Raw genomic sequence first — 11,254 nt, 5'->3', positions numbered from 1 at the left:
AAAAGGCCTATAGCATTCTAATCAAATGAATATACATAACTTTATATAACCATTTCCTCATTTCTTAATAGAAAAAAAATGAAATGTGGATGATCACATAGATCTTGAGTTTTCCCTCATGAACACTTCCCCCTCGCCCCAAAAGAAAGAAAGATCTGGCTTCTTGGTCATGCAATTTCCCGAAGAAACTTATTTAGATTACTTGAACACTATGCAGAATCCTGAAAAAGCTCAGGCAATGCATTGTTAAACTAACATTCTCAGAATTACCCAGTTTAGGGCATGTCTTCTTTCTCTGCAAATAATATAAGCATCTTTTTCCCCTGTGAAGATCTAGAGAGCCTAGTGCTGACTTATGTCAATGTCATCAGCAGTGGAGATCTGCCCTGCGTGGAGAATTCAGTCTTGGCTTTGGCCCAGACCAAGAACTTAACAGCAGTCAAAAAAGCCATTGCCCACTATGACCAGCAGATGGGCCAGAAGGTGCAGCTGCCTGTAGAAACCCTCCTGGAGCTTCTGGATCTGCACAGTGCCAGTGAGATAGAGGCCTTTGAAGTGTTCACGAAGAATTCTTTTAAGGATGTGGACCAAAGGTTCCAGAAGGAATTGAAGGTAATTAATTGTTTTTTTTACTCTAGTTCATGAGGCTTATGGGCATTAAAAGGCAAAGAAAGGCAAAATGGAGACTTAAGAGGAGCAATTCTTACTAGACTGGACAATAATGACTATCACTTATGTGACTAAGATATCACCATTATTCTGAAAACAAACAATCAACCAAACAAGTAAAAAACATGTAACTACTCTGGGTCCTATAGATTCTGAAACTTTCACACATGCACAACCATGCTACATCCATGGACTACTTTTTTAAATTAAATTTTATTCTTTAAAAAGTTTATTCATAAAGTATTTATTAACTTTTCTTTTATATTAATCAAGTATACAGAATAGCCAAATAGATCTACTAAAAGATTATGTCTCTGGGTTTAATAGCATACACTCATATCATTCTAGCCAATTATGCTATTTCATCTCCTTATTGGGAACCCCAGATCCAGAATAATACTGAAACCAGGAATGGTTATAAAAGAGAAGGTTGCATTTTAAATTAGGGCATGAGACCAGAGGTCAGTAGTCTGAAGATCACATCTAAAACAGAAATAGCAAGAGAAAAAGATTTTGATAGATTTCAAATATAAAACTAAAGTTACTTTTCTACAGTGTATCATCCTTGGAAGTTTTCTAGGTTTGGTAGGGAGGATATAGTCTTGTTTGTAGTCTTCTAATTTCTAGAAAAAATACAGAGATTCTTTTTGAGAATAATTTTTAGAAATACTAGAGTGTTGCTAACACCTTTTCTATCGCTCTTGGTTCCTTTGAAGACCCTACTAAAAGCAAAACGGGATGATCTTTGTAAACAGAATTTGGAGGTATCATCAGATTATTGCTCCGCTTTACTTCAGAATATTTTTGGTCCTCTAGAAGAAGATGTCAAGAGGGGAATTTATTCAAAGCCAGGAGGGCACCGTCTCTTCATTCAAAAAACAGAAGAGCTGAAGGCAAAGTACTATCAGGAGCCCAGGAAAGGAATACAGGTATCCCTAGTTTTATGTATTTATTGCAAGAAATTGTTGGGAGGCCTTCTTTCAAAATCTAGTAAAGATAGGAAGAAAGTATTTATACTCTAATGATGACTGTGAAAGTAAATTGAACTATCACCATAATCACCAAACTTTTATTGCAACCATCAATATTCATTGCAACAAAGGGACTTTTTTTGGTTACATAGGACAGCATTCCAATAATAGAAACTAACATTAAGGACAAACAATAATTCATTGTCTTACATGAAACATTTAAATTTAGTTGCAACTACAGCTAAGTTCAGTTTAAACAATGTCATCAATTTCCTCCACCCTTCTTTCTTTCCAGCCTCCACTTAATTTTCTGTTCCGTTTTCCTCACTATTGCCTTCATTCTCAGGCAAGCTCACCCCACATAGCAACAAAGATGACACCAACACCCCCAAGCTTAACTAGATCATTTGTCCTCAATCTCAAGGGAGAGAACACGTTTTCCCCAGCATCAGCATCATTCTTTAAACACCCAAGTTGAGTATTTTCTCACCTATACCAAAATCCTTTGTATCTAGTGGCCTTGGGTGCTCTGATTGGCCATCCCAGAGACTGTGCCCACCCCTGTTACAGAAGAGGCTTGATTGACCATTCCATTAAGTGCTGGCTGAGCACTTCCAGGGAGAAAAAGATGCTGGGAAGAAAAAGAAGTAAAGAGGTTTACAACATTCCTAATCACCATTTCCCACTTATAATTGTATGTTTTTGGGGTTCCTAGGCTGAAGAAACTCTGCAGAAATTTTACAGTCCAAGGAGTCTGTGAGTAATACCATTCTACAGACAGACTTGGCTCTCACAGCGAGGGAAAAGGAGATGGAAGGTGAGAAGAAAATAGAATAGGTACAAGAAAGAAATTTCTACACATTTTAAATTGATTTGGCTTGGTTCACCTGGGATCATTAGACTGGAGCAAGAATGGCAAGGATGATTCCTAGCTCCTCAGGCTTTAACTGAGTAGGGCATGTACAGTCAGCGGAAAGGGAAAAATGGCCACAGGGAATTTTCTCGATGAAGTAGCAAAAACAAATAAGAGGAAGAGGCAGAAAGAAGGGGCACTTTAATTCTAGAGAGGTTCGTCATTTTCTTCTCAGAAGCAAGTATAAAAGCAGAGGCTGCAAAGGCTGAAGCACAAAGGTTGAAGGAGATTCAAAGGCAGAACGAGCAAATGATGCAGCAGAGGGAGAGACTCCATCAAGAACAAGTGAGACAAATGGAGATATACAGAGCCAACTTTTTGGCACAGCAACAAAGGGACTTGGATCGTCGACTCCAGGTATTCATCTATTATTTCATCTCAGGATTTTAATCACACCTCCCCTCTCTGTATTGATAAGAGCATGAAGCAATAACAAAGAGGGAGAGGCAGCATATTCTGTCTCAGGGCTAGGACTCTGGAGTCAGAGAGCCTGGGTAAGAATCTCAGCTCTACATATTACTAAATATAAGGTTTAGGCAAGTTAACTCATCCCTTTGTGTCTTAGTTTCCACTTGTGGAAAATGGAGATGGTAATAATACTATTTTGGGGTTATTTTAATAATTAAATGAGGCAATATTTGTGTTTAGAATGTGTTTAGAATATTTGTGTTTAGGTGCTTAGCGCAGAATTAGCACTATAATTTGTTAAAGAAAATCCAAGGACATTTCTAACCCACAGTAATTAGCCTTTTTTATTATTTTATTAGTTGCTATAAACAGTCTTTATCTTTAGTCATAGATTACCTTGTTACATTAATTTCATATTACTGTGTCTATTCCTTATCCTTGCCTTAATCGTCACTGGTTCAGAAGGCCTTTAACTTGCAGAGCTCATCTCACCCAGTCCTTTATTATCACTCAATAAGCAGTAGTTTCTATTTGCCAAGCACTGTATAAAGTACTTTACATCATTCTCTCATCTGATCTGTTCGCTGTGTGGTAGAACCATTATGTCTCCCTTTTTCCGATTTTAAAAGTTAGGTTCCAAAGAGATAACTATATGCCAATATCACACAACCTAATAAGTTAACAAAATTGCCTTTGCAGTGAGTGGGCTTTGCAATGCTTTTATTTCTGCTAACCTAGTATTAAGTTCTTATGTGAGCACCCTTATGAGACAAAGGGCACCCTCCCCTTCCCCCAGGGTGACCAGCCTACCTGTAAGTCCTAATTTTGCAGGCAGTGTTCCAAGACATTTTTGGGATTACAGCCCTACACTGAAGGGAAATAGGGTCAGCCTGGGGTTTTTGATCTTGCTCTTTCTACTTCTGCCTCATAACTGTGGAGACCTAAAACAAATTCCCTGATCTAAGGCTCAGACTCCTTGCCTGATTTTGGATGTCACCTAGACATCAGTTGTCTTATTGACCTCTCCTCGTAGAACTAGATCTGACATTATTCTGCGTATAAATGAAAAATTGAAGTCAAGATGTGACTCAGATCACTCGAAGAGGAAAGAGGAAGAAAACTCAGAATGTAATTCTTAAGATGCAAATATTTCAGGGACTGAGAAATGGTGATGTTTCTATGCCTATAGAAAGAGATATAGGAAAAGAATCACTCAAGTAGGAAACCAAGAATGAGAAGTAAAATGGATGTGAATAGAAAAGACAATTCAGGAACTGTCTTTGGTTACTGATGGCTTAAAATAAGTAAGGAAAGTCAGTGATTTCAGCTTATCCCCGCCCCTCTCAATGATCTGGACATCACTTTGTGCTAAGCTCTATAGTTCTATTTATCACTCTTTAAGAAGAAGCTGCACAGCAGAAGAGGATACAGGCTGAAATAAGAAGGCTTCAGAATGAGCTTCAGCAGCTCCAGTGGGTAGACCCACCAGATAATATATGCATCTTACTCTAAAGCTAAACACCAGAATTTCTTTTTTGTGTTCACTTTCACTGAAGACAGAATGAAACAAGAAACTAGAGAACTCAGGACAATTACCATTTGAATAAACTGCATAATAATTATATCAAACTTTTGTTATAAAATTATGATGCTTATAATTGGTAAAATGTACATTTTAATAGTTTAAATGATGATTACTTCCTTGAAAAGATTGTGGGTTGTGTAATAAGGGACATTTGATCACTGCTTTTATTTGGTACAGATATTGGGCTGGCTCTCTCAGGGGAAACTTTCTCTTGTACCTCTCTAGTTTTCCATATTTGTCTCAGAAGGGGATTAGAAGTGACATAGGGGGTGTGATTCTCAATGGGCTAAGTCAAGTGAGACCAAAGTCTTGAACTCAGGTGGGCATCACTCCTGACAAGTGGTCATGTGCTGGATGCCATCAGAGGGGTTCACCAATGCGAAAGACGACTAACCTAGCTTCTTAGAGGAGACAATGTACGGTTCCCACCTGGGTGGAGGCTGTGACTCCTGGTCATGGTCAGCAGACAGTTTGCTTAGAGAGATCCCAAACTGGAAATGAATAATAATGTATGAAAGAGAGGTGTTCCAGAAGATGGAAGGAACTACCACCATGGAAAGTGTGTCTTAGGCCGAAGGGATAAAAAAACATTTTCCTTTTTGCTACCCTTACCAAGGGCATAACTTAAATAAGACATTTTAATATCATTAAGCAATTTATATGGAATTTAATAACTGTGTGTTTTATCTTTATAATTCTTTAGAGTCTATAAATAAATAGTAAAAGAAATACTAGATAATGTGTCAGAAAATCTAATGTGGCTCATTTAATTTTATGCTTACTTATAGTGCTAAAAAGTTAAACAATTTTAATTCTTTGCAATTATTTATGAAAGCCTATTAATTTTTCTTTAAAACTATGAATTGTGTGAATATATGTTTGTAAATATTTTTAACCATAAATAACCATTAAAAATTTTAAAATAACTCTTTATTTTCTCCAATAGTTAAAAGTCTTTAGGGAAGCCTTCTGAATTTCCCTAAGGAGATTATGAATTATTTTAAGCCTGAAAATAAAATAAATTTTATTACATATTTTTATTTGTGTTTCATTTCTTTTTTTATCTCCAGTAGAATAAGTTTCGAAAATTATAGAAACATTACACAAAGCTCTATTTTGTTCCCTTAAATTGTTTATTTATATAAGGAATTTCTCAGTTTGGTTATACTATAGTAGTTTAAACTTTTCAAGTTGCTCAAAATGTGATTTACTTATTTACAGAAGAAAAGCAAATACATTTTAACTTATGTCCTTTTTTCTGTTCTTCATAGACTTTAATTATGCCAAACTTCCCATATCAGTTAGGGCCTGGTGCTACTCAGTTCTATTTCTAGATTTGGACTGAACTTCAGAAGGTACCAAATACCACAGCACATATGGCTGAGTATTTGCCTAACAATAGTCTATAATTGCCTTTGCAAGCCATATAATAAAAGATAAAATAAAATGCATTTTAACATCCAAGGAAATGTCATAGTTGAAAACAATAACACTATCTTCAAATTAAATATTAATTACTACCTCTTTTACAGAGATTTAAAAAAAAAAAACCCTTGAAACTAAGCAAAATTAAGTCACTTTATCTAAGTTTCCAAGCTTGGACTTTATTACAAAGCATTTGATTTCTAGTCCAATACTTCTATTTTCAGGGAAAAAAAGGTGGGGAGTGGGGCTTTCTCCTTCCTGTTAGAATGGACAGAGGTGCATCTTTCAACCAATGCTCACATTCTTCCCTACCAGCATTCCTGGCTCACACTCATCCCCAAATATTTTGATCTCATATGAATCTCATATGAGGTGGTCATTGGGTACAAAATGACAAAAAAAAAAACAAAAAAAACTTTAAGGTGAACATTGACAGTTTCTTGAAGCTACCAGGAGCTAGACTACAGTTCTTGACCTTTACAGTGTTCCTTTGTGAGGTCAACTAATTAAGTTTTAAATGCAATGAAAAGGCAAAGAAACAGATCCTCCTCTAGAGCTTCCACAAGGATGGCAGCCCTGCTAACACCTTGATTTTAATCCTGTGAGATTTCTGACTTTCAGAACTGTAAAATAACTTTAAGTTGTTTTAAGCTACTGTTTGTCCTAATTTGTTATAGCGGCAATAGATAGCTAATATAACTTCTATATTAATTAACATTATCAAGTTATTAATACTAGCTAATAGTTATTCAGGGTCTATTATGTGCCAGTTATGAGGACTTTAATAATATATTCACTGCTTATAAAAATTATGAATTATTAACAATATTATTAATATAATTTATTACTATTATTACTAAAGTTATTGTTGTTCTCGTCATTGTGAAGTTAAGAAAATTAAGACTTGGAATTAAATAAATTGTTTAAGGACAATGCCATAGAAGATATTTTGACACTAGACCCCCCACATTCATAATCATCTTGTGATATTCTCTTTCTAGTTGTACTTAGGAAAACGGACATAGTGAAAAATATGCCAAAATTTAAGGTTGAAGGCTACAGCAATTAAAATAGAGAGCATAGTTTAAAAACAGTCTAAAAGAATTCACACAAAAAAGTAGACAAAGAAAAATTCCAGAAAATAAGTGAAGAAAGTACGGTATTGATTCTTGAATAAATTGATCATCAATGGAATAGAAAGTCCAAAGAAATAGATTGCAGAGAATTATATAGGTTAAAAATAAACTTCTTCTAGATTGAGACAAATGAATGATCATTTGGAAAAAGTCAAGATGAACCCAGATTTCATGTAATACAGTAGAAAAAACTCAAATTGATTTAAAAAAATCAAAATGTAAAAACTATTAAAATTCATTTGAGGGCACCAAGTGTATGTTCTTCATAAACTGATAAAGAGGAGGGCCTTTCTAAATGTGACTCAAACCAGATGACATAAATCAATAAAAATAATGTTAAATGTGACTACATAAAAAAAAAAATTTAAACTCTTTATTTTCGGCCAAAAAAATACTAAGACCAAAATTCTTTGAAAACGCCAAACTGAGAAAAATACTTGTAGCTAATGTCACAAATAGGAATCTCTCCAATATATAAGGAGACCTTAAGGGGATGATGACAAAGAATATAAACAAGCAAGTCACAGAAAAGAAATAAAATAATGTTTAAACATATGAAAAGTTACTCTGCTTTAATCATAAGAAAAATGCAATTGAAAGTACACTGAGAAATCATTTCTAGTCTTTCAGCTTTGGCAAAAGTTCACAAGTTTGAGAGTACATTCTACTGGCAAAGTTAGGGAATGAACACAGTTTTGTGTTGTTAAGGGAAATCTAAAGTGTTTCAACATCGAAAGTGGAGAATCTGATTATTTCTACCCACATTACGGATTCTTCTGCATGTCTATTCTACCAATAATTCCACACTTAAATGAAGTGAAATATATACAAAGTCATTCACTGGAGTCAATATTCAGAATTGAAATGAGAAACAATCAACAGATCTGTCTATAAGTAACTGGATAAACCATCAAATAATAAACATTTGAATAAAGAATAAGGAAGCTCTTCTGTATAATGTGGAAAGAGCTCCAGGATTTATTGCTACATTAAAAAAAGCAAGTTGCAGTGTATACAGTGAGTGGTTTTCTACCTTTATGTTAGAAATATTTTATATTTGTGCCTAAAAATGTCTGTATATAAACACTTTTTTATTGTTTGCATTAGTATTAAAAAAAACACTAGAAAGGTAAACAAATCTAATTAAGATGATGACCTATAGAGTGAGCATGGACAGCAGTTAGACCAAGAGTCCCCAATCCCTGTTAGGAACCGGGATGCACAGCCAGAGGTGAACAGCGGGCTAGTGAACAAAGCTTCATCTGTATTTGCAGCTGCTCCCCAGCACTAGCATCTGTTGTGACCAGAATAACCAGACCCAACTTGAGTGCTCTTAACCAGGAGATGGTTTATTAGCCGGCCGCTGTCCTTGCAAAGGAGCAGCCCCGAATTGCCAAGATACAAGGTTTTTAAGCCCCAAATCCCATTCCTCATTCTGTCTTAAACATAAAGGTCCATCTTTCTTCTATTCACTACCTGTCAATCCACTGGTCAGGTGTGCAAGCGGGGAGTACAGAAGCAGAAAGCTTGTTGTTAGAATGTTATGTTCCTACGGGCGATTGCCAATGTTCCCATGGGCAATAGCCAGTGTTCCCATGGGCGATGGCCAAACAGTAATTTTCAGCTTATATACAATTGATTATTTTTCATGCCACGCAAGCAAGCAGGGTTACACAGGCTAAAATTGGCAGTTAGCGTATGAGCTCATTGTTACAAGTTTCATGATTAACAGAATGTGGTTAGGGGTTCCAGAAACTAGGCCTAAGGTATAGACTTCCTTTTTCCAGTTTCAGGTTTTAATTATTCTTTAACCCTTTCACATTTCAGCAGGCCATTACACATCTTGGCCTCAGATCCCTCTCAGATCATTAGGCATTAGATTCTCATAGGAGCTTCTGATTTTGATGTTATCTTCTTACCATTTTGATTTGCAAATGTGGATATATTACCCTGGTGGCTCTGCAGATGCGTTAGTCATATCTCCTGCTGCAGGGACCATAACTTGCTAATGGCTCTGGCTGCTGTGCTCTGAATTTTGCGTGACTTTTCCATAGATGTCAGGACCTTGAATCTTGTCGAGAACACTTGGGGGAACTTGAACCAGGGATTTCAGAGCCTTGTATATTTCCCAATGAGGTTTTTCCCTTAGATTATGCTATATTTGTTAATTCCATTTTATCAACACAAATGCTGGTTTTGAGGGCCTTAGAACTATAATAATGACAAATAGGCTAAATACAAACTAATTGCTTTTGACAGCAGTCTTTGACGGACATGATGCCAAAGTCAAAATCTAAAAATTCCTTAACCTAAAATGAACTAGTCCTGAAAAGTTTTGGAAATGTATAATGGCATTTTCAACTTTACAACAATCTACTCACATGCAATTTTCGCCATCTGGAAACAGATGTCACAGACAACAGAAGAGATCGAATTATCTCACTATTGTTTATATTTCACAGATTGGATCTTGGGACCAAGAGTGAAGATACTCTTTCCAATTAGCCTCACTTTCATGACAGTAAATCTGTTCTGAAGGAATGGGTCAGAGCAAGTTAAGGAAATAGCAAGAATCTGGGCAATACCTGCAGGTAGGGCCTGTGGTCATCATCAGTGATGTGGCTTTAAATGGATATACTCAACAACTGGTAGAAGAGGAGAAAAGGCACAGTCAGCTAAATCTATGCTTACAAGGAACAGAACAAACATCAGCACTGCTTAGGGAATGATATAAGAGATCCTTTTGTCTTTTTCATATTTATAAATATGCGATACCGTATTTAGCCGGAGGTTATATTTGTTTTTTAAGTATCCACCCTACAAATTGGAAGTCCTCCTAAATTTTCATTTTAGTGGTCTGCATTCCCCACGGGGTTGCTGTTGATACCACCCAGGCTGAGGAGGACAGGAGTCCCTTACTATTTTTTTCACATGGCTTCCACTGACACCCAGTGTTTGCTGGCTCCTTACCCTTGAAAGTCCTACCTCTTCTCCACTAGGCCTCCTCTGACATCACCCCAGTGAGAAGAGAGAAGGGTGCCTTATGATCATGCAATGGGAATAAGAGTCTAGCTTCCTAGTAAATCTTCTCTGATGCCATCCAGGCAGGGGGTAGGAGAGCCTCTTTACAACATGGAGAGGACAGAAGTCTAGGCCATTCCTTGCTATGTGGGAAGCTGGGGGTTGGCGTGCTGATTTTACTGGGCTGTTTGGATGGAATGAAGTGGTTTTGTTGTCCAGAACTTTCTTCGTTTTGCTAGGTTGCCTCTTTCCTGGTCTTTTGGCTAGAGAAGATGCGCTTTTATTGGGCTTTTCATTTCAGAACCTATTGATATTTCTCGATTGTCAGCTTTTCCAGCATTAAAACTGGGACATGTCTGTTCTGCCTTCTTCTCTTCATCTTTAAGTCTTCCAATGTTTGTTATACATACAATATTCAGGGCTTTTAGTGGTACTTGGTGGGAGGAATAGGGAAAAGTGCTTCTACTTCATCTTTCCAGAAGCAGAAATCCTCTCTTCAACATTGAATATTTCCAATTTAAGGAAAAATAGAAATGAAGAAAAAAGGGAAAGGGACAGGGAAAAAGAAAACCTCTCTTGACCTCGTATGTCGATCAGTTGGAATACAAACTTTTGCTTCTTTTCAAAGTAATATTTTGATAATTACATCCTCTTCTCCTTGTTTTTCAAAATTATGAAATATGATACATACAGAAGAGTGCATAAGATGTAAAATACAAAAAGAAAAATATAAACATAAAATTGTCATTATAAAATAAATACCTAAATAACCACAAGGTACAAAAATTGAGCATTCCTAACTCTGAGTATCCCTAATGGTCCATATTACAACCTCTGACAATATTGCTAGAGCCAATCAATATCATAATTTTCACAATTCTTTTCTAGGATTTTATCATATACATACAAGGACCTAAATAATATAATTAGTTTGACCCGCTTTCAAACTTTACACAAAGATAAATACATTGCATATATTCTTTGATATCTTGCTTCATTTGTTCAATAAGATATTTATAAAATTCATTTTATTTCTTGTGTGTAGGTGTAAGCTGTATATATAATATGATGATAAAAACAATTTATTTCTTTTATTATTGATATATATCTTTGGATTTTCAGTTTA

At 35.9% G+C, this 11,254-nt stretch overlaps 1 protein-coding gene across 1 annotated transcript in view; it reads left to right on the top strand.

The window, feature by feature from the left end:
• Window positions 1–5,328, top strand: part of GBP5 (guanylate binding protein 5) — a 9,316-nt gene extending 3,988 nt beyond the window's left edge. The window contains 6 exon segments of the mRNA XM_025052109.1: window positions 332–612; window positions 1,386–1,598; window positions 2,356–2,371; window positions 2,374–2,457; window positions 2,729–2,910; window positions 4,363–5,328. Of these exon segments, the coding sequence (XP_024907877.1) occupies window positions 332–612; window positions 1,386–1,598; window positions 2,356–2,371; window positions 2,374–2,457; window positions 2,729–2,910; window positions 4,363–4,473 (887 nt within the window). The 3' untranslated portion in view covers window positions 4,474–5,328.
• Window positions 5,329–11,254: the final 5,926 nt, after the last annotated feature.

The sequence above is a fragment of the Pteropus alecto genome, unplaced genomic scaffold (assembly GCF_000325575.1).
Source record: "Pteropus alecto unplaced genomic scaffold, ASM32557v1 scaffold25, whole genome shotgun sequence".
NCBI classification, from domain to species: Eukaryota; Metazoa; Chordata; class Mammalia; order Chiroptera; family Pteropodidae; genus Pteropus; species Pteropus alecto.
The sequence above is the reverse complement of the archived record's forward strand: the minus strand, read 5'-3'. Positions and strand labels throughout refer to the sequence as shown.